At 48.2% G+C, this 22,174-nt stretch overlaps 4 protein-coding genes across 5 annotated transcripts in view; 2 read left to right on the forward strand and 2 right to left on the reverse strand.

Moving 5' to 3' along the window:
• The window catches only part of C25H6orf132 (chromosome 25 C6orf132 homolog), a 15,626-nt gene extending 10,824 nt beyond the window's left edge, over positions 1-4,802 (forward strand). For both annotated transcript variants that reach the window (XM_021376840.1, XM_021376841.1), the window contains exons 5-6: positions 32-1,323; positions 1,703-4,802. In XM_021376840.1, the coding sequence (XP_021232515.1) occupies positions 32-1,323; positions 1,703-1,808 (1,398 nt within the window). In that variant the 3' untranslated portion in view covers positions 1,809-4,802. The remainder of the gene's footprint in view (positions 1-31; positions 1,324-1,702) is intronic.
• WDR77 (WD repeat domain 77) lies at positions 6,427-10,733 on the reverse strand. Its single transcript, XM_021376842.1, has 10 exons — positions 10,402-10,733; positions 10,124-10,309; positions 9,864-10,005; positions 9,743-9,792; positions 9,113-9,183; positions 8,683-8,737; positions 8,354-8,425; positions 8,142-8,250; positions 7,936-8,004; positions 6,427-7,712 (listed from the first exon to the last, which is right to left on the reverse strand). Exons 1-10 carry the CDS (start codon positions 10,712-10,714, stop codon positions 7,553-7,555), a joined length of 1,227 nt encoding a protein of 408 aa, XP_021232517.1. The 5' UTR covers positions 10,715-10,733; the 3' UTR covers positions 6,427-7,552.
• ATP5F1 (ATP synthase, H+ transporting, mitochondrial Fo complex subunit B1) lies at positions 10,657-13,619 on the forward strand. The gene is made up of 7 exons (XM_021376846.1): positions 10,657-10,808; positions 10,913-10,964; positions 11,074-11,219; positions 11,784-11,947; positions 12,341-12,466; positions 12,685-12,864; positions 13,460-13,619. Exons 1-7 carry the CDS (start codon positions 10,781-10,783, stop codon positions 13,529-13,531), a joined length of 768 nt encoding a protein of 255 aa, XP_021232521.1. The 5' UTR covers positions 10,657-10,780; the 3' UTR covers positions 13,532-13,619.
• On the reverse strand, positions 18,092-21,179 carry ADORA3 (adenosine A3 receptor). Its single transcript, XM_021376843.1, has 2 exons — positions 19,963-21,179; positions 18,092-19,332 (listed from the first exon to the last, which is right to left on the reverse strand). Exons 1-2 carry the CDS (start codon positions 20,361-20,363, stop codon positions 18,717-18,719), a joined length of 1,017 nt encoding a protein of 338 aa, XP_021232518.1. The 5' UTR covers positions 20,364-21,179; the 3' UTR covers positions 18,092-18,716.

The raw sequence follows: 22,174 nt of genomic DNA on the forward strand, positions 1-22,174 counted from the left end.
CCCTGCTCCCATCATCCCTGCTGCTAACAAGGCCGTGGAGAGCTCAACCCCTGCTCCCATCATCCCTGCTGCTAACAAGGCCACGGAGAGCTCAACCCCTGCTCCCTGCTCCCCTGACAGCAATGTGAGTGCCCCAAGCCCATCTCAGACACCAGCGGAGGAGCCACCTTCTCCCCTCGTCCCATCGCCCCCTGTTTCTCCAGCACCGCAGCCCAGCGCTGCTGTTTTCCAGTACAAAGTGCACCGGGCTGGGGCTGGTGGAGCTGAGCCTGCTTGCCCCCCGAACTCGGCCAGCAGCCCCCCAGGAGTTCCAGGCACAGGGCAGGAGGAGGTGCTGATCCACCCGGTGACAGGAGAGCGGGTGGAGCGGGGCTCCCCCATGGCACTGCTGCTGGCAGCCCGGCAGCGTGCACAGCGGGGCCGCCCGGGCAGCGAGGCGGGGGGTCCGCCAAGGGCCAGGCCGCACGCCAAATTGGGCAGCACCACATCAGAAACCACCTCCAGCACCAGTTTCTACCGCCACGAATCCAAGCCCTACTCCTTCACTGTGGTGCCCCGGCCCTCGGCAGCACAGAGCAAGCCGCCATCCTTCTCCAGTTCCTCAGAGCAGGGCCGGGCAGCGGGTGAGGGGCAGCCCCCAGGGCAGCAGCGAGCTGCGGCCTCCAGCCTACTGCGGGGCCTGCTGGAGCTGGGGCAGCCAAAGCACCCCGAGCCTGCCCGCCACGCCATGCCTGGAGAGGAGGAGGAGAACGGAGAGACAGCGCTGGACTACACCATCATCCCCCCACCCCCCGAGTTCAGCAATGAGGCAGATGATGTTGATGGAATCCCACAGAGCCGCGAGGGGAACCGCAAGTGCCCCAGCTTCCCTGACTCCAGCCGGGGCTCTGACGCACCGCGGTACTTCAGGTGGCCCGGCTACGGTCGTAACTACGGCTATGGGAGCAGCCAGGAGCCAGGAGAGCAGAGCAGGAGGAACGGCGACATGGCACCCCCGTGCCCAGATTACAGCAGCTCCGCTGGTTACCTCAGCCGAGGGCCGAGCAGCCGCCCGCTGATCAAAAAGCGGCTCTACGTCTCCGAGCCTGAACAATCCTATCCCAGAGCAGCTGCCCGTGGCACAGTGCTCCCTTCCTACGGCTCTGGGGCATACAGCTCCTCGGCCGGGGATGGGGCCCGCCGCCTCAGCTCTGCCCACTGGAACGGCCCCGGTAGTGCGCAGGGCAGGCGCACCTCCATGGATTCGGCTGGGAAAGCTGGGCCGTACGGTGGGGCTGACGCCAAGTACAAGGGGCAAAATGGGGACTTCTTAGTAGCTGGCAGGTACGTGCCTCCCTGAACTGACTTCTGGTTGTTAGAAGGGTCCTGGGCCGAGAAATTGGTGGGAAAATAACACCTTGGGTCATCTGCCCCAAATGGCAGAGATAAGGGCTTTGCAGTGGCTCTTGTTCCACCAGCTCTGTGGTGGGGGTGTAAGGGCAGCCCAGAGGCTGTGCTGATGACAAGCTGGGGGCTGGTACCCCGCTACAACACTTCTCTCTGCAACTGTGGGTAGAGGGCTGCTGGGTGGAGGGCCTTCTTGCAGGGAAGAGGAAAGCTTCTATTGAAACTATCTTGCTTCAATAGAAGAGCATGGCCATCTTGAGTACAGACAAATGGCTTCCTTGGCTTTTGGTGACTTTCCTCACTGTTTTCCTTTCAGACCTTCCCACGGCAGCTCGCAGTATGGCGGACCCACCAACACCTTCACGGTCAGACCCGGGGCACGGCAGCCCATCTCCTACACCTACCAGAGTGGGCACCGATAGGCTCGTCCATAGGGCTGCTCCACTGCCTTCGTCCTTCTGCTGGGAAGAGACAACGAGGTGCGTGGTGGGGGGAGGTCTTCTCCACCTGGCCAGCAAACACTGCTCAACACTACTGAGGATGAACGTGGAGAGCAAACCTGGGACTTGGACTCTTCAAAAAGACTGTCATGGAGCATAGTTACTGCAGACCAGCTACTGTTATGTGAGCAAAGATGTTTTTCCTTCTCTTCTTCCCTCTCCCCCAGTATTATTTTCGAATTTGCAGCCTGATAGGTCTTCTAAACTGTAGGAGACGCTTCGTTTAAAGATCATTGTCACTGGAGAAGTTGGGTTTTTTTGTTTAATTGTGCTTAGGAGTGGGGAGAAGCCAAAGCTGGAGATGTGTGTAATGGAAGCAAGCCAGTATGTATCTGAATTTAGGGGAATTAAGAATGTGAGGTCAATTGGATAGAAATAGTTTAGGATGCCTAGATCACTGCCCCGTCAGCCTTGAGTGAACCCATTACGCTGATGCCTTAAGCCAGCTCACGCTGTCAGTGCCCATCCCCAGGGCCAGGGGCAGCCACTCTGCAAGCACAACCCTTGCTTTCCCACTCCTTTGGTGCCTGCATGTTTCTGTTACTCGTTCTTTGTCATGGGAGGCTGCAAGGCTGGTGGCTGTAAAGCACGTTGGCAGTATGAGACATTGAGCAGCTTTTCCTCTGCCGGAGCTGGTGGACGTTAGTGACTCACCAGAATGGTACCAATGGTGCTTTCCTCTAGGATCGTTTGTGCCACAGAAACCCCGCTTCCAAAAACAAAGCTGCTTGGTCTTTATAAACTGTTATACTGAGATGTGGCTTTAGTTTGATCTAGGGGACGGATAAGCTAAGTTTTGGTGTAACTGTAAAGTTTTTGACACTCCGGGGTGTGAGGTACCTGAGGGACCTATCTCCAGCTGTTTCCATCAGCACATCGTGGACACTTTGGTGCAGATCTGCCTGAAGGAGCTGGTGCTGTGGGATGGGAGAGGAGCGTGGTCTGAAAGAGGGTATTTCGCACTTCAGTCAGCTGTAGTGAGAGTGTATTGCTGTGAGGTTTTGAATAGCTAACTTCCTGAAATTAGAAACAAATCTTCCTCCCAGGTAAACTTGCTGCAAATCACTGTAAGATAGGTGTAAAAACTTGTAGAGAGTATTTTCTAATCGCTGACAAACTGAAAGCACTTTGAGACACGAGTCTACCTTTATTGAAAGCACTTTCTATTCTCAATGGCATACAGTATCATTACTTCCATTCAAGCTTATTCTGCTTTGTGTTGCGAGTAGATTTTGCTCTACAATTTGATTCAAAACTCGGTGATAAATTTTCTCCTCACAGTGCAGATTTCAGAAGTTATCTTTATTAATGTCACGCTGTTGACATTCTGTTTTACTTTATTTCCAACTCTACCTAATAATTTAACAGCTGTTTCGAACGCTGCAGAGGCTTCAAAGTATTCTGAACTTTACTTTGCTGTGAATAAAATGAGAACGCAAATACCATAATCAGCCTAATAGCTAATTCATAGGATGTTTTTATGCCAGTAACTCACAGTGACTTGGAAGGCTTCCAGCCGTGCTCACTCCAGCTGGTATTGAAACAGCGCATTTTAAATGGCTGGATGTTGGTTTGTGGAGGAAAGTAACTATGGAGTGACTAGGCAGTGACTCCCTGGGCTCGTGTACTGTGTGCGTACAACAGCCATTTATTTGCCAATCCCCGCCCCCAGTGAGGAAGCTCCCCATGTGAGGAGTGTCCTGAGAACGCTTATTTATCTCTGGGAGTGAAGCTGGGATCCTGTCTGCGTAGCCCTGGGGTTGTGTTTCACACATGCAGGGTGGGATTTCACCACTGTCCCCTAAACCGAAGAAGTTTCACTGATAATATTGCGACCTGATCGTTTTGCTTCCTGATGTAGGCTTTCGCATAATGAGTTAAACTGCAAATTAATTCCTAAAGTTAGCTTAAAGACTTGCTGGGAGACTTCAGACTTGGAGATGAATTCTTTACACATACACACACAGTTTCTGAATTGTCTCCCTCTCTTGTGAATTCTGCTCAATCTCAACAAAAATCCCCAACAAAAGTTTCATTTTTTTCAAAGCAACATTGGCACTTGCTTTGAATTCCATGTTTGTTGTTTCACCCAGACACGCAGTTCACCCGTAGCTGTAACACGGTGCTACATAGCGCGGAGAATCTTGTTTCTAGCAGATAGACATTGCTTTAAATTAACTAGCAGAAGCATGGGAATGTAAGTCAGGTTTGTGTAACAATCATTTATTTACTCAAAGAACGCCCATTCTGGGAATGCATATGGACTAAGCTGTAATGAAACTGGGTAGGACTTCCCAGTAAAACTGGTTAACGTGAATGTTTGAAGCATTGAAATGAATTCTGTTCTTTAGACACTGCGGGCTATCCCTGCTGCTTTAGGAAAATAGTAGAATTTCAGTACGACTAAACACACCAAGGCCATAGGGAACTGTTTGCATTCCAAAGAAATCGCTGTCAGAGCTGCTGACAGGCAGAAGCTCAGTGCAATGAGCAGTGAGGACTCTTCTCAGCTGCTGGGAGCTCCCTCTTGGCCGGGTGATCTTGTTAGCACAGCACACACATCCACTCTACTCTGATTCCTGTTTCTCTTCCTTCTCCCCCAGCTGCTTTACTACATAAACTTAGCGATAGAGGAGAGAAATGGAGGGGTAGTAACAGAGCCAAGTGACCTCATAGTGCTGGAAGAGATCCTGAAAGCTGACAGTGGAATTCGTAATGCCTCAACCCTCTCTTGCCAGTGTGGTCATTCAAGTCTTGATACAACTTAAATGAGCCCCTGCAATCTCCTCTAAAGCACCTGCTAATGTAGTAGAACTGATAGCTCTACTTGTAAAGTGTTTGAACAAAGTCTCTTATTTATGAGTGCCACTGAACACCAGCCTTCTTGCATTAAATGTGCCTGGATGTATTGTTTTATGATGTGTGGTGTGACTTTTTTTTTAATATTATCTAGTCTTACCTACTGAACTTCACCTTTCCTAGGGGCTGGGCCAGGTTCTGCTTAGGGCTCTGTATCAACAACTGCTGTGACAATGTCAGTGATAACAGAAGCAGGAGCAGGCAGCTCTCCTCGCTGCCCATTGCTGCAGAACCACCCCGTGCCCTGCAGGTTAGGCAGCCTGATGGAGCAGCTTTACAGTTCAGCCTGGGTTTCTATAAATAGCATTCTTGGTTTGGAGGTTTTCATTAAGAATGAAACTTGCATAGTGATTTGCAAGTCCGAACTAGAAAGTTGTGTTTAAAATTGAAAATGAAGGATGAGCAATGCAAGCACCAACGTAAAAGGCAGCTTGCTTCCAGAGTGGCTTACTCTCTCCACTCCTCCAAATTATACTTATTTGCATTCTCATCTCTTTAATCCTAGCTACAAAACAAGGTTCTCCATTAGGGAAGTGTGCAACGTATCTTGAAGCGTTTTCTCTAGCCACAGTGTATTACAGCAGTGTCTCTAAGCCTGAGCAGTGTCTGAAGCAGCTTGGGCAGCGTCGGCACACTGCAAAACCCAGAGAATGCTCCAGTTCCTTTGCAGATAGCTTCTAAGTCAGCGGGCACTGTCGTGGTGTTGGTGTTTCTGCAGTGCTGCCTATGTGACACATTGCTTCTAATGGCCTTGCTGGCTCCCAGCGCTTACAGCCTTGGTAAGCTAACGCTAGCAACTGCTAAATAAACTGTTGCTCTTCTGAGCTTCTTTTACGATGGTAGGGAGAGAGAAACCAAGTGGTGAAAAGGGTAGATGATCTTTAAGGGGCACAAACTTCTGGCTGCTGTCATGCTGCTGCCCTCCTGCGGCGGAACACAGAGCTTTACCCAAAGGTTTGCAGGATGCTGAAGCACGGCATGTGCTACCGTGCTAACAGTCATTAATTGACTGTACAAGAACGGGATTAATATATCAACAATGACCTTTCCTCCACACGGTCCTTATCTTCCACCTCTAATGCTGCTTTTTGCCATGGGCTGCACAACACCGCAACACGGTGATTTGAGGAACTCATGTGGTTTAAAACTTCCTATTTGAAACTTGTCCCTGCTCGCATTACGTGTGGTGAATGTTTATTTAAGGACAATTGTAACTCCAGGGACTGAAATCACAACTTCAGCTGTCCATGACCTCAGCTGGCTCTTAGCATTGCAGAGGTAGCCCGGTGAAACTTAAGAGCCAGTTGTAAATGAAAACTATGATTTATTTTAAAACTGTATTCCATTGTTGCCAAAGACATCTTTTTCACAAGCAGCAGCAGAGCTGTTTCAGTTTGTAATACACAACCTTTGTTCTTTTCTTAACACTTTGAAGGGGCAGTTCTGAGGAAGCTTGTCGGTTTTTATGATAGTTTCTTTCCAATACAATGCTCTAGATGGGGAATTTTGCTCTGAAAACAATTATGACATTGTAGTTGCTTACAGTGCAACGTTGCTATCACGTTAAAGAAAACGTAGCATTCATTTTTAACAGTAGTTTTTGTTTCATTAGCTACATCCCACTGTTGTCTCTCTAGGAAATATTAATCCAGAGCAAGCCACACCTGGAGCAGCGGCCACGTATGCAGAGCAATGCCATTTATTGTCAGTTAAATATGTTCAAAGGAAACAGTCTAGTTTGAGATGTTGTACGTTATATTACAAAAAAAACCCCAAACCCTCTAAGGATGCTGTGAAGTCTTTTGGGGATTATGGGAACGTTCGATCTTCTCAGTCTCCAGCACAAAAAGTCACTCACTGAAAGTGTCTAAGGAGCCTTATTTATCACTAAGCAGTCTGATAACAGGAGCAACAAAATGAAGACTCGTGTCGTTAGTCCAGTTTTTCCCTTATATAAACTTTTGTTCACAAACCTTATTCTCGAGTAAGTTGTATTCAGCACAGAGAAGCTGAAACGTGGTGTCAAGCAAACTTCTGTCAGCCTCCAGCATGCTGCAGAGAAGCCCCTGCGAGCTGCTCTCAGCTGCAAGCCAATGGTGAGCATTTACAGGTCCTGGTATTTCAGCATGTCATGCACCATCACAAAGATGTTTAATGACTGCAGCTGGGATCCTTATCATACAGCCTATGTGATGTATCACACTAAGCGCTGGTACTCTGATACCCACCAGTGGAGCAGAAGTGCACACACAGTGCTCACCATGGGATGATTCACAATAGAAGATAGCAAAAACCAACCTTCTAAACTGAATGTGGCATTAAGGACAACAAGGAAACCCTTGTACCCTTAAAATTCCAACAGGCCTTCCTGTCCAGTTGGAAGGAAGTACTTAAACAGCAAACACTTTGCTCAGGTGAGGCTTCTAAGTCTGCCTCAGTGAAGGTGGTTTCTTTCAACCTCCCCAAATAATTTGTTTGTATTCATTCTGTGAGTGGTTTGAAGACACAAGTCTTTTTTCGATTTTATTATACCTAATTCCCTGTTCCAAGACTCCTCTGTGGCTGAAGTCAGTATTTTTTTCTGGGTAAAAAACTGCAGTCTTTTCATCTCTGAGGAGATGGTACAGTCTGGTTTGCAGCTAACTTACATTTAACTCTAAATTGCTATGGGAACCTTCTTAGTCACAAGGTTCATGGCAGGTTCAAGGCAGACAACAATCCATAACCACTCCGGTTCACAAACATCGTTGACTTCAGGAGAACCAAAGTAATGCCAGGAAGGAATTTGGACCAATGAGTTTATAAAACTATTCTTTTACACAGTTGATTCCGGAAGCTTCACCAGTTGGTATGGGGACAGTGTGATGTAAAACCTGATGATCCCATCCAACTGTAGTGAGCAAGGCATTGTCTGAAGGAGACCACGATAAACCTTTCACAAAGTCTCGATGAGAACGGCTTCTGAACCTGGAAAACAGACCACTATGAGCCACAAAGCACTGTCACTAAGAATTTATGGGCTTGTGCACTTCCTAACTGCTAGTTTGTTAGGACAACATTCCCCAATTTAAGGAGCATTTTCACCTTCCCTTCAGGTGAAAGGGTTAAAGGGTTCCCTTCAGGTTAAAGTTCCCTTAATGAGAAATCAGCAAGACAAACAGCCTCAGTGAATACACTGTCTGGTACTTACACCTCTGAAAGGTCTGAGTTGAGAACAGCTACTGTACAATCTTCACTGATGGAAGCCAGTAAAGGTGAACTAGAGGGCAGAGAAGAGACTGTGGTTAGAACAATTAAAAACACAAAAGTTGTAATGAAAAATGCTTTACTCTAAAAGACACTATGGCATTCAAGCGTACGTAGTTGCACACTCTACACCACTATCTCAGACAGTACCTATGTGCAGAAAATGCAAAGCCCGTAACACGTCGGGCATGCACAGTGGAGCTGAGGGCAGAATCAGGATTCTTTGTGTCTACTAGTGCAACTGTTCCACTTTCATCACCTTTAAGAGGAGAAGAGAGAATGAGGTTATTAGCAAAACTGTCACGTGAAAAGAAAGACCTCAATTTGTCTCGTGAAAGTCAAACAGTAAGATCACTTCTTACCTAAAGCAAAGATGTCACTTTCCTGTGGATGCCACAGGACTGAGGTAGGGAGGTAATTACAGGCACTGCAAACTGTAAGTAAATAAATTGGGATAAGTGTGAAGAGAGCAGTCCGTACAAGCACATTCCTACCCTAGCCCAGTTAACGCTGCTATGATAATTATTTAAAAGATTTTACTTCTGTGATAGACTTCTTAGTGTTTAGTGGGCTTTTGTGATAAAGTGGCCAGGTCACTAGACCGAAGTTAAACACAGAGAACTCAGGCATGAAATAATGTATTTCTTCACAAAACTTCACACATAAGCAGTAACTGCATTCGGAAACCTACCAATTCGAGTAGCTGGTTTGGGGCATCTGGTGTCCCAGAGTAGTATTCTTTCATCCTATAAATTCAAAGCAAATAAGATTTTTACAATTTTTTTTGGAGCAGAGGCAGACATAAACTCAGATTCACTGCAGTACTGCTACCGATCCGCATTCAAACCCACATCACCTCCTCCTGTGTCTAAAACGATGCTGGCATTAACAGTTAGCTCCTCCAGTCCCCCCAGGACAGAGCTGGGAATTCCCATGTTTTAATACAAACCTGTACCAGCGGCTGGGTGAGCCCATCAGCAACTAATCAGACTGGAACATTGAAACAAAACATGCAGATTATACAGACCATGACAGGTGGTTTCACAATCAGTGTGTTTAACTGCAAATAATTAAGTTAAATCTCATCTTTATCAAGCAGATTCACATAGAATTAGCTTTACCTCAGCGCAGGACAGGAACATGGTGTCCTTACCAGGACAGGCAGCCACACATGTCACTGCATCGGAGTGAGCTACCAAAAGCACAAAAGGATAAAGAGCCTCAAAGACTGCACCCAACGTTCCCCTGTGTGCCCAGTGCCTAACTACACAACACAGAGAAGGGAGCGAGGATCTCTGTAGGCACAGCAGACACGGGATAACTTCTACCCAGGGATAACCAAGCACTTCCTAACACACTCAGCTGCGAAACCCAACCAGAGCCACTGCAGCCATGTCCTCGTGAGGTGCACCAGCTTGAAGAATCCTCTGCAGACCAGAGGTCGGTTACAGCGGAGTGGGGGGAGATGGCCAAGCAAGCACAGCATGGCCTCTGTGACAGCTCAGTGTGAGCTCCCCAGAGCTCTGGGGAGTGTCGTTCAAAGCGAAAACAGCTTGGATTATGTAAGCAGGTGCAGGAAAGAGAAGAAAGTAGAGAGCAAACATTCAAAAATATACTTGGAAAGAAGCAAGTCTTATAGCACAGATTTGGCAGGGGGAAAATGAACAGAGAAGTACGCTTGTGCTGGAAACTCCACTGACTGGAGCACCCATGGTGTGTGGACCACAACCTGCGATGCAGCGGACACTCACCTCTGTAGGAGTGCAGCACAGCCTGCTGCGGGAGGTCCCACACCTTCACACTGCGGACGAGAGGCAGCAATCAGGGCCTGGCACCACGTCCCCGGGGTGCAGCGGGGCCGGGAGCGCTCACCTGAAGTCTCGTCCGCCGCTGACCGCCCGCGTGTTGCCCGCCAGGACGTCCACCGCCTCCACCATGTCATCGTGCTCGTACTTGCAGAACTTGTTAACGATGAGGGTCTCGTTCTCGTCCAGCTCCCACAGCTCCACGGCGCCTGCGGGGCACAGCGGGGGCCCCGCCTCACCGCGGGCACCGGGACGGGGGAGGGGAGCGGGGGGGGCGGGCAGGGGGAGCCCGGCGGGAGCGGGCAGGGGGCGATGCCCCGCACTTACCGGAGTCGGAGCCCACCAGGATGCCCCTGTCCGCCACCCAGCGCAGGTCGGCCACGCCCGCCTCGGTCTGGACGCCGGCGGTGCAGAAGCCCTCGCTGGGGGCGCGCCGGGGGTCGGCGAACACCCAGATGGAGCCGGCCCAGCAGCGGCCGCTCAGCCCCGAGGCGCCCAGCAGCAGCGCGCCGTCTGCGGGAGAGGCCGCTCAGCGCCCGCCGCGCCCTCGGGGCCGGCGCCCCTCCCGCCCCCTCCCCGCCGCCCCGTGCCCGCGGGCCGCTAACCTGCGCGGTAGTGCGCGCGCTCCAGGTGCCGCTCCATGCAGGCGGGCGCGTTGGGCGGGATGTTCCACTCGGGGCCGCCCGCCGCCTCCTCATCCTCCCCGCCTGTTGGGGGCGCCGGAGGCGCGGGTGGCGGCGGCTGCTCGGGCGGCGGCTCCTCCATGGCGGCGGCGGCGGTGGCGCAGCGGGACCGGGACCGGCGCCGCCCCACGTGCTCCCGCGCCGCGCGCGCGTCGTCGGCTCTCGCGAGAGCGGCCCCGCACCGCCCCTCCGCGGAAGTCTCGCGAGGGTGTCGCGAGAGCTGCCTAGCCGCCATCTTGGCTGGTGGTGCGGAGGCGGCCGGCGGTCACCGGGACGAAGGGTCGCCGCGCCGCCTGCAGCTATGCTGTCCCGCCTCGTCCTCCGCGCCGGTGAGCGGACACGGCTCCCTAGGGGGAAGCGGGGCGGGAGTGGTGCGGGGGGGAAGGGGTCTGAGCTCCGTCCTCATGTGCCCTCTGCCCCTCTCCTCCCACAGCCCCGGCCGTGCTGAAGGGCCTGCAGGGCCTGCCGCCTCCCGTCTCGGCGGGGTGAGTATCGCGCGGGCACCGCGCTGCTGGGGGCTGAGTGCTGGAGCGGGTTTTGGTTGGTGGTTTTTTTCGCACTCTAAGGAGCTGAATGGGAGCGTTTCCGTTACAGCATCTTGCACGCCGCGAGGCCGCTTCACACCGGCCAGCACCGCTTGGCTCCTTTGCCACCTCTGCCAGAGAAGGGAGGAGAGGTCCGGCACGGCCTGATCCCTGAGGAGTTCTTCCAGTTTCTGTATCCGAAAACGGGAGTCACAGGTTAATACATGCATATGCTTTTAATTTGCATTTGGTTAGGCTTATTTAGTCGTGTCTGTAATTTGTAGCTGTGGAAAAGGTGAGGTATCAGGGAAAACAGCGTTGGTCAGCATCCTGCATGTGTTTAAAGCGTGATATCTAAATAGGAGAGGAAGAATTTTTACATTCTGTCAAGTATCAATTCTGCTAAGCAAATACTTCTTTGAAGAGTAAAAATTAGTGATTCTTAGGTATTGTGAGAGGGTGGTTATGAAGCCTGTTTAGTATTCCTCATGCTAAGTGCCTTAGAACAGCCGTAGCATATTCAAATCAAAGCCTGCAGCAGGCACTTCTACATGTATGTGGTGTGAATTTGGGCGGTCCTATGTGGAGCCAGGAGCTGGATGCAGTGCTCCTCATGCTTCCCTTCCAGCTGGGTTGTTTTGAGGCTGTCAGATTCTGCCTTTGGTCATGATACAAAAGAATGTTTCCTGGCCTTAAACTATTTATTTTTAGATGTTTGACTTCAGTGCGGCAATTTATGCTTTGTGCAGATAATGCTGCTTTATCTTTTATTTTTTCTAGGGCCTTACATGTTGGGAACTGGACTCCTGCTTTACTTTCTCTCTAAGGAAATCTACGTAATTAACCATGAGACAGTTGCAGCTGCCTGCATATTGACGGTCATCATTTATGCCGTTAAGAAATACGGTGCTGATGTAGCAGCTTTTGCTGACAAACTTAACGAGGTAAAAAGAAATCATAATCCAACTTTGCTGTAGCTAAAAACTAATGAATCTGCAAAGTAGGTCTGAGCTGTGATAGAGTCTGAGCCTGCTATCCTTGCAACAGTGCTTAAATGAGGTGTGTTTTACATCTTCTGTTGGTGTTGCTACATGGGTTTTGGAAAAAAAAAATGAAGAAGCACCTGACAAAGAAAAAATATTTCATGGCTTTTCTTTTTTAAGTACAGTTGATCATAAACAGTAATTCTTGTCTTGCCATTGTCAAACCTGATGCAGTCTAGCTGAGGTAGATATTTCTCAAACTGTAATGCAGAATTTCAGAAATTAGTTGCAGAGCACTTGTTTTCTTTGCAGCTTGCTTTCATTCTGAAGCATGTTTTTTGTTTCTCCTTTCAGGAGAAAGTTGCTAAAGCCTTAGAGGTGAAAAATGAAGCAATTAAAGCACTTGAGACTGCCATTGAGGAGGAGAAGAAGGAACAGTGGAGAATTGAAGGCCGCAGCTATCTCTTTGATGCCAAGAGGGTATGCAGTTCTAGCTATACTGCTCACTTTTCCTGCTGTCTCCATCACATAACGTGGGTGTCTGTTAGGTTACTAACAAGCAACAAACGAGTTATGAGATACTTGCTGCAGACAAGGCCAGTTCCACCACGTGATCTGTTGACTTTGTGTGGGACAATGTTCTGCTGGATTGTATTTTTATCAAACGTTAATCTGTTGATTTCATTTCCTGTGTCTAGAATAATATTGCAATGTTGCTGGAAGCTAATTACCGAGAAAGGCTGCTAACAGTATACAATGAAGTGAAGAAAAGGCTGGACTACCAAGTGGCTCTGCAGAACTTAAAGCGTCAAAAAGAGCAAGATCACATGGTTCAGTGGGTGGAGAAGAGTGTTATTCAGAGCATCACGCCTCAGCAGGTATCGGTTTTTGCTGTTTGCTTTCATCTGTGTTATGTTTTAGTCTATAAGCATGCTTGCTGTCCAGTGCTTCTGACTTGAGTCAAAAGGTGCTAGATCATCTGGGTGGCTTGCAAGCATGGCTGCGATGCATTCCTGCTGCTGTGTGAGAGCTGAGAAGCCCACCCACTAGATACAAGGTGCTTGTGCTGCTAGTGAATTGAGCAAGTCATTTGTTTTGTTTGCTCTTGCAGCATAGAGCTAACCCTCTGACAAGGGCACATCAGGGAATTTTCTTCTAAAATTTTCCAGAGCAGAGCGGCTTAAGACCCACAGATGGACTCTGGATGCCCTTTCTCTTAAGGAATGAACCTGATAACAAGGGAATATATTTCTAGCTCTGCTTGTGTATGCTTTGAGGCAGGTCACTGCTTGGATTTGAATCTCACCTTACAAGCTATATAGCGTTATTCCTTTTAATCTGTAACTCATTTTGCATTTCCAAAAAGAAGACAAAAAATGCATTAAGTACATGTTTTGCTTGTTTAACTTCCTTTCATAAAGGCTTTCTTCTGAAAGCTTTTTTATTTTTATTTTTTTTTTTTACTTTTTGCAGCAGAAGGAGAGCATTGCAAAGTGCATTTTGGACCTGAAGGCATTAGCAAAGAGCGCCCAGGTGGCAGTGTAGCCGTGTAGTACCTGATTCCTCTGAGGTGTCTCGTTACTGTTGGAAACTCTTTGACTGTAAAATGTCATTAAAACCAACAAACAAAACTCGTTGCTGTCTTTGACTATCAGTGGTGATGGTGATTTGTGTGTGTGTGTGTTTGTAGTAGCCTGATTGGTAATGCAAGCAAACCACTGTAGGTAGATTATAGCGGGGGATTACTTCCAACCACAGTGTGAACAGTTCTGTTTGCTTCCTGGTTCAGTTGTGAACTTTTCTGGAGATGAGATGCTGACTCACTTACTATGGTGCTAATACACTCATGAAATTTTTTCTTATTCAGAATTACCTGTGGTCATGCCCTGTGGTTATTTTTGTTAACATATTTTAAAATCAAAATGACTGCTAGTCCTCCCATTCACCTAACCAGTGAGCTGTCCACGATTTAGAGATGCTTGGAACTACTGTCCTCAGTTTATAGACAAACTTAAAAATAAAAAATAATAATAATAAAAAAAAAGGAACACAGCTTTAAATAATTACGAAAGCTTCTTCTTTTTCTGTGGTAAAGAGGATATGGCTGGCAGGAAACATCAAAAGATAATAAAAACTTAGCCTCCGTTGTTAAGTTTGCCCTAGAGGGACTCATGCACCTTTAGTACATGGACTGGTACTGCAGTAAGAAAATACTTCTAGTGGTGTTAGTAAAATAGCATAGGTTTCTATATTTTTTTTCACTGCAACAGCTCAGAGAAGAAGGTGTTCTTTGGAAGTGAGATACTCTTAAAAGCAAAAGTAATCTACCTCAAGTTAAAGGTGACTTTTTTTCTCCCTCTGGCATTTCCTGACAATAAAGGTTTTTCATATCATTTCCTCTTTTTAAAAAAGCGAAGTTGCTCAACTTCCACATCGATGCCTCGCTTGAATTGAAGCTTACTTGAGCTTTCAGTAGTTTGGCACAGATTCTTTTCGTGAAGCCAGCACGTAGTGCTGTGCAAGCAGGGCTAACACCACCGAAGTTTTCTACCAGCGAGCGGGCGGCCGTTCTGCAGCGTGCGAGGTAAGATGAAGCTGTATTGCTTACCAACATTACACTGGGTTTGCAAGAGCAGAAGTACTTCTAGATCTGGCACGGGGAACTCGGAGTTGGCTGCTGGGGTATGCAGTAGGAAAAGGTGACAGCAGCAGCGAGGGTAATTTGTTTTCGTGTGGCGAACAATACTTGGATGTTATTTGCAATGTGCAGTTTGAAAGCCGTATAATGAGAGATACTAGGGTGGGAATTTCTTAGTAAGCCTGTATTTCCTTATCTTTAAGCTTGCGCATCCTAAATTTGAGAATAATGTTTTCATTTGCAACTTTCTCTTAAAGTCAATGTAACCCGATAAAAAAATGTGCCTTTAGGTTTTTCCTATCTGTGCTTCTGATCATGGAAATTTTCATAAAGTTCACTCTATTCTAGCTAAATAATACTGGGGATGTTTTTTTGTTCCAATACGAAATACATCCCATCCTTTGGAGAGCAGACGTGCCTACCAGAGGGTACTGAGTGTGTGTGCACTTGGGTATGGGAATAAGATGTTGAAGTTGGGCTCGTGCTGTGTAATTGCCAGATTTCCTGCTGTGGTTTCATGCAACTTTGTGCAAGATGCCCGAAACACTGGTAAAGGTTAAATCAAGCCTGTGACATGAACAAGAATGTTAGGGGGTGTGTGTGTCTGTGTGTATGTGTGAGAATAAATACAGCTTTTCCCTTATCTTTAGGTTCTCTTGCTGTTCATGAGTGTTTGGAGAGAATGGGATCTGGTTCCTCAAAATCAAAACCAGGTATTTCAATTTTTTTTTTTTTAAGAAGTTCTATCAGATCCAGTGTTCTTGGATCTTGTTCTTTCCGGACTCAGAAAGATTGTTGTGGGGTAGCTTTGTGGATAAATGCATTTGGGCAAGTACTGCACAACTTCCAAAGGCTGCTGAGGAACAGTGGCAATGTGGATCACTGACGTTTTCCTGCCTGGTGTTTTTGCTTGCAGCCCTCTAATACAGAAATGTTAGACTTGCAACATTTCTTGCAGTCATTCTTGAATAGGTTCACACTTCTAAGTAGTGCTTTGCTTGTTACTTGGAATAGTACTGGAAATATTAACACATTTAATCTCTTATTTTTTTTTTCTATTCATTTTTAGTTACACCAGAACCCATTTCCACTACTGTCACTGTCCGTACCACTGTACAGACCTCTACTGCTGCCTTCCCAGATTCAGGAGGCAAATCCTTGATTGATAAGTAAATGCTACACCTTAATTTCTTAACTTTGAACACCAAGTTCCTTGAAACTGCAAGCCCCTTCTATAAGGGAGGAGTTACATGTAATGCAGTTTATGCCCCACATTTTTACAAGTTTCCTTAGAATTTTCTAGTCTGTGCTCTAGATACTTAGTAATACTGCAGGTATCTTGTAATCTCACGGGGCTTGGAAAAATGATATTTGATAAGATTGGTTGAATTTGAGAGCTACTAATTCGCTGACATTTCTGTAAGAATGTGATTCTGACGCTGTTTCCTGTGCATCAACAGCCCTGAAATATTCTACTTGGCGTTAGCCTTTATCTCTGGCATCCTGTCAACTCTTGTGGTTGTTGGAGTCAGCTACCTCATCAGAAGAAGTAAGTAGCACAGTCAAGAAAATGCCAGCAGCGTGATTCTTGGGCTTCCAAATTGCTTGGTTTGCAGTGAATATTGCAACAGATTTCAGGTCTGATTGCCCAGCTGTCAGCTGAGAAGGAGCTGTACGATCAGCTGGCAGAATATCACCGCCAATTCCTCTTTCTGTGGTGCAAATGACAAGGAAGCATAACTCAGTGCCTTGCACTTGAGGAGGGGAGGAATAAATTGTCTTGCACACAGGGCAGGCTAACCCACTGGCTTCTGATTGCTCCCTAGTTCTGTTATTAAAACATCCTTGTTTTGTAAGTTTTGACAAAGAGCAGGGGTTCTGTTCTTTTACCTTGAAATGACCCTCAAGAAGCTCAGTGTGGACTAAGAGCTTCCTGTCTTTTAAATGAACAACTGCACCACCTGGCTAATCCCACCCTGCTCTCCTTGTTTCTAGGGTGTAAGAGGTCCCAGGAAAATCTACAAGAGCAAGTTCCCTCCCAGACACCATGCGAGGAGTCTGCTGAAAACACCCAGGTAAAGGTCAAAACTATAATTCCTGGGGCTGCTCACGTTATGTAGCATTGAGGTCCAGCTCAAAGGAGGAAATTTGTGCTGAGATGTTGCATTTGCACTTTCTCTAATGCTTGTAACCTCTTTCACATCCCAGAATGAGGTTTCTTATGCCTCTGTGGTCCTCAAGCCCCGACCGAAAGCAGCACCTGTGTGACGATGGCACATGGACATGGGAACACCTGCACTTTCTGTGTGTTGGATGCCTCTGGGATTGCTGCACAGGGGCCTGTAGTGCTCTGTGAGATACCCACGCTGCAGAATGTAACATCAGCTGAATTCACAGCTGTGAGCGGAAAATGACATCTCCTGTTGTACAGCTCTTGCCAGCACTGGGGACAAGTTGATTTCTATACCAATTTTCCTCATCTAGAGCAATCCTGGTGACAACCTGTTGTGCGCTTGCAAGTTTCCATGTGAGTTTTTCTGCTATTTCTTGGAACTGCTGAAGAGAACTGAAAAATGGAAGTGTTTCTCTGCACCTGTTCACATCTGTGCCCTTATTTCCCTGTTCTGTCGCTGGCTGCAGCGTTTTTGATAGAGTGCCCAGTTCTATGGTTAGTTAATTACTGAACTGTATCATGATGCACCACTGCGGGGCAGCACCGAGCAGCCGCTGGAAACACCCGAGCAAAGTTTGCTCTGCGTTATTCTGGGGAGTAACGTTCTGTGTTTTCTGTTTGTTTTTTTTTCCTGCTGAAAGCAGTCGGTTCTATCTAGAGACAGCAATCATGTCGTGCAGTGACTTCCTTTGCCAGCTGCTTCATTAAGGGTGGGACCCTGTAATGGGGTGGGTTTGGGCAGCAACGAGGATTACATCAGATAATGAACTAAGACCTCTGATCTTTGTTAAAGGAGCAGGCGCTGGCGTTTTGCCTCTCAGCTTGCTGAGATACGTAATGGAATGATGCACTCCCTTTCAGTTTTTTTTTCCCAGATCACTTTTACTATGCAAAGATGGAGAAAAAAGGGCCTTGCCTTTAATTGCCTGTGTTCATCTTAACCCGTGCTCCCTGAAATCAGGCTGTGTGAGCTGTGCTGTGGCATTTACTGCAGTTTCTGAGCTTCTGGGACACGTGCTAGAACAGAGCAGGGATTTCATGCAGCACGTCGACTTTGCATAAAATCCATATAATAGTTCTTATTCTTCTTGAAAATGTGGCAGTACTAACTGCAGAACGAGCTGACCAGGCTTCATTTGATAGTCTAAATGGACAGAAGACAGAGGCAGTGAGGACATCCTGCATTGCAAGCTGCTGTGTTGTAAGAAAATACGTTTATCCTGTTTTATGGTGTACCCAGACAATCTTTATGGGGGGGGGGGGGGGGGCAAAAAAAGGACAAAATTAATCTTAACTTTTTTGTATTTTGAAACTATATAATACAGACATACGGACATAAGAGGTGTATGTACAGACCCAAGGGTAGGGGTGGGTCCTGGTGCAGTCTTTCATTTGCAGGTGGAGGTCCCACGTGATGCTGTAACTGCACTTGAATTGCTGGAGCAAAACATCAAAGCAAGCGTGGTTGTGTGCAAGTAAAGAGAAAGCAAAATGCTGAGTAGAAGACTTGTTGAGCTTGAGTTAAAGCTAGAAATTAGCAAGAACTGTTGCAGCATTCCTTACTGTCTGTGGATCGCAGCTGGCAGTAAAAAGTCCATCCCAGTGCTTTGGGTCACGGTCTGCCAAGCAACGCTGAAGTCAGTAAGCAAGAACCAGAAGGTGCTCTTGGAGGCAGGTGCTTAGCTGAGAAGGTCTGGGCTTGGCACAGCAACAACCAACCCAAATTTACTGGCATACAACAATGCAGAAGTTCGTAAATTAATTCTTGGGCTTAATGTCAAATGGGAATCGGTGTACAAGGGTCTTCCCCTCATTGTAAAACAGTTTGTGTAAGACAGCAGATGAAACAGCACACGTTTTTCCTGTGAGTTCCTTAAAGCATTTTATCAGTGGTCTGATAGATGCTGGTGGGTTAACGTTCATTCTATGTTTTTGACTGCTGCTGTGTTTGATCTGTAAGAACTGGGTCTAGCTTTGGGTTTTTTTCTGCATAGGATATAGGTCCTTAAAATTAAAAGGTAAGTGGTTTTGAACTTCTTTATCTTGCAAGCGTAGACAATGGGGTTCATGGCAGAATTGGCATGGGACAACAAGATTCCCAAGAAAATCCAAGGCTTAGGAATCTTGTATTCAGGGTAAAAGTAGAAAATGCAGTTCATAATGCACAGAGGCAACCAGGACACTGTGAACAGGAAGAGAACAAGTGCCAGAGATTTGGCTTTCCTGAACTCCTTCCCATAGAATGTGCCCGCCCCTCTCGCATTGCTTGCTCCTTGACTTAGCTTTGTCCTGATGATGGAAAATATTGCGACATAGAGAGCGCACATGATGCCCAGAGGGATAAGAGTCCACGTGAAGAACGAGAAATACACCATGTAATCCATCCTCATCACAGAGACAAATTCACATGCGTGGTAGTGGGCGCTGCCTCGCTTGTTCCATCCAAACATTGGGGTTATTCCCACCAGCAGAGACAGAGACCAGCACAGCCCCAGCGCCCACCAAATCCTTCTCTCTGTGGTGATTATTTTATATCTGTTGAGGAAGAAAACCGAGGTCACACTGAACAAAAGTGTTTAAGATAGTGATGGATGATTTCAGTAACTCACATTCAAATGCTCCAGGTTCACTGTGACAAACTGGAGCACCAACTTGCTTTTTTTTTTTTTTTTTTGGAAGGAAAACCTTATTGTGATATAAAGCCATGGCTCTTCATTGTGGCAGTCACTCAGGAAAGGTGAACTATGTTTAACTTCTGTTGGTTTTGTCTGCTGTTTTATTTCTTGTTTCATTATGATCTCAGTGCTCCTTTTGCCTGGATACTGCTAGTATTTCCTCTGCTAGTGATCCTGTTTCTCAGCTTTCTTGCATGCTCCTTACCCTTTGTGTTGGTTTATGCTATTTGTAAGGGCAGACTGCTTTTTCAATTCTCAATGTATAGGTCTTCTCCCCACAAAAATGTCCTTTTATGCCTGCAGTTATGCTTTCTGTATGTCTTTCCATTCAAACATGGAAAGCAAACGCCTCTGTAAGTCTTTGTTATTTTCAGCCAGCAGTAAAAGAGGGCATACTTAAAAGATTATCCTCAGAAACCCAAAGAAATGTATAGTGTGTTTGGCATCTGCACGGCAACCCATCGCCTGGAGAACAGAACCATGTGCTCACCTGATAGGCAGCTTCACGCGCAGGTAGCGGTCGATGGCGATGGCCAGCAGGGAGAGGATGGAGGCTTGGGTGAAGACCACCATGAGGCAGCAGAGGAAGAGGCAGAGATGGAAGGGGATGCTGACCTTCAGGCTGACCAACACGGCCAGCGGGATGACGAACACCCCCACCGCGACGTCGGCCAGCGCCAGGGAGACGATGAAGTACATGGTAGTGTTGTGGAAGGCTGCGTTCAGCTTCACCACCCAGACCACCAGGATGTTTCCCAGGGCAGCGAGCAGAGCCACCAGGCACTCGGCGCCGATGTAGATCGCGTCTGTGCTGCCCGGCGCCCAGCTGGTGTTGGAGGGCGCATCTGTGGGGCGGCTGCTGGCTGGGCACGGGCTGCCCAGTGGGTACATGGGCACTGATGGTCTCTGTGGCACCCGCGGTGCTGCTGTGGGCTGTCTCTGTGCCTCCCCGGCGTGTGAACCTCCTCCAGAATTTCACATCCTCGTTGCTCAGCAGCAAACCAGCTGTTGCCCTTCCATGGGGCGCAGATGTCTCAGCATCCAGGAAACGTTCTTTCTTTTGGACGCATCTGAAGCCCACTGCAGCCCTTCAGGATCCCAGCAGCTTTCAAGTTCTTTGGGAAGATGTTTTGAAGTGGAAAAAGGAGAAAACGAAAGGCTCTCCCAGGACTGCTCACCAGCAACCGAAAACCAAATGTGGCCAGGAGAAGGAAGCAGATAAGGCTATTTCAGAAGTGAGAGATCTGCACCCAGAACTGACTGTACAGTGCTGCTGCTATCAATGCAGATAATATCTCTGCAGTCACTATAGGAAATGATGCAGCTCAGGGGACCCTGGTGAGGTGCTTTGCTGCATTCCAGACCTTCCTTGGTGTGGCATTACCATAGAGACAGTGATGATGTTTTCAGTAGGAGCCCTCAGTTCCAGTGGAAGCCCATGGGGCCACCGAGACAACCTAATTGTTACCCCCTTGCCCCCAGGTGGTGGGTGCCAAAAGACCTCCTTGTAGAATCAAAGGGGACAGCAAGGCTGGGGTTAGCTTATGGAACACAGAACAAGCATCAGGGAGTGGGCGGCACGGGGCTGTGTGTGTGGAACAGAGCCTTGTGCAAAGGGGGAAGCACCGCCTCCAGCGACAGCATCCCTATCTCTGCCACCCATCTCTGGCAGAGCTGGGGAAGTGAAATCTGCAGAAGGCAGAGCCAGAAATAAAGGAGACTTCTTCTTTCTCTTCTGTGAGGTGGATTGGCCAAAGCTGCTTCCTTGAAACGCATGTAAGTACCTCGTGCTCCCCAAATGGATGGTGTTTTATTGCCATTACTGCTGGCGAAAGTGTGAAGAAGAACCTGTCTGGGGCAGTCCCAGTGTGCACATGAACTCGGTGCTGGTTTTCTAGCAGGAGCTGACACCCAAGGGTGCAGCAGATGAATGCTCCCAGAGGCACGTGCTGGGTTTGCAGCCTGGATTGCTTCTCCAAGCAGCTGGTGCTGTGCAGCTGTGAGCAGGGCACAGCCACGTCCTGGTGGTGCTTGGGTACAAGCTGCTGCCTCCTGCGCTGCGTCACCTCTGTGGCTGAGCTCCTCCTTGTGTCCTCTGCTGCCCGAACTGTAGGGGCCTTAGCAGGGCCACCTTCCTCTGGTGTCTGCTGCAAACAGCCAAGAAAACACTTGGTGCTGTGTGGGACTAAGGCAAAAGGTTTGCTTTAAGCCACTCATGCTACCTGTGTGGCTGTGAGAAATGCTCCATCACCTCACCTGGAGACCGAGGGCATGCTGCACAGGAGCCTCGTGCAGATGCTGTGGAGGAGGAGCGAGCCGTTGTGCTCCCTACAGTCGCACCATGGGATGGCAGCAGCGTGGCACCTTTCAGCAGTGGTGTTGCACAGCACTGGGGTTTCCCATCCCCAATGGCAGCGCTGCCAAACCTGTCTGAACTGCACCTGCCCCAACTGAGGCCGAACTGGGCCGCTTCCGCCCCACACATCCCTGTTTCTGTTGGGAAGGCGCAGGGCACGCTCATTTTCAGATGCTTCCTGCAGCAGCAGCATCTGTTTCCTGCCCTGAGCACTACGCCTGCAGGGTGCCAGGTGGCTGCAGCCCCTCCAGCGCTGGGGAGATGAGCACTGCGGCCCAGGGCTGGGCTGTGTGGGGCAGCACAGGCACTGAGCTCTGTGCTCACAGTGTGTGTACGTACAGAGATG

This window comes from Numida meleagris, chromosome 25, assembly GCF_002078875.1.
Source record: "Numida meleagris isolate 19003 breed g44 Domestic line chromosome 25, NumMel1.0, whole genome shotgun sequence".
Lineage (NCBI taxonomy): Eukaryota > Metazoa > Chordata > Aves > Galliformes > Numididae > Numida > Numida meleagris.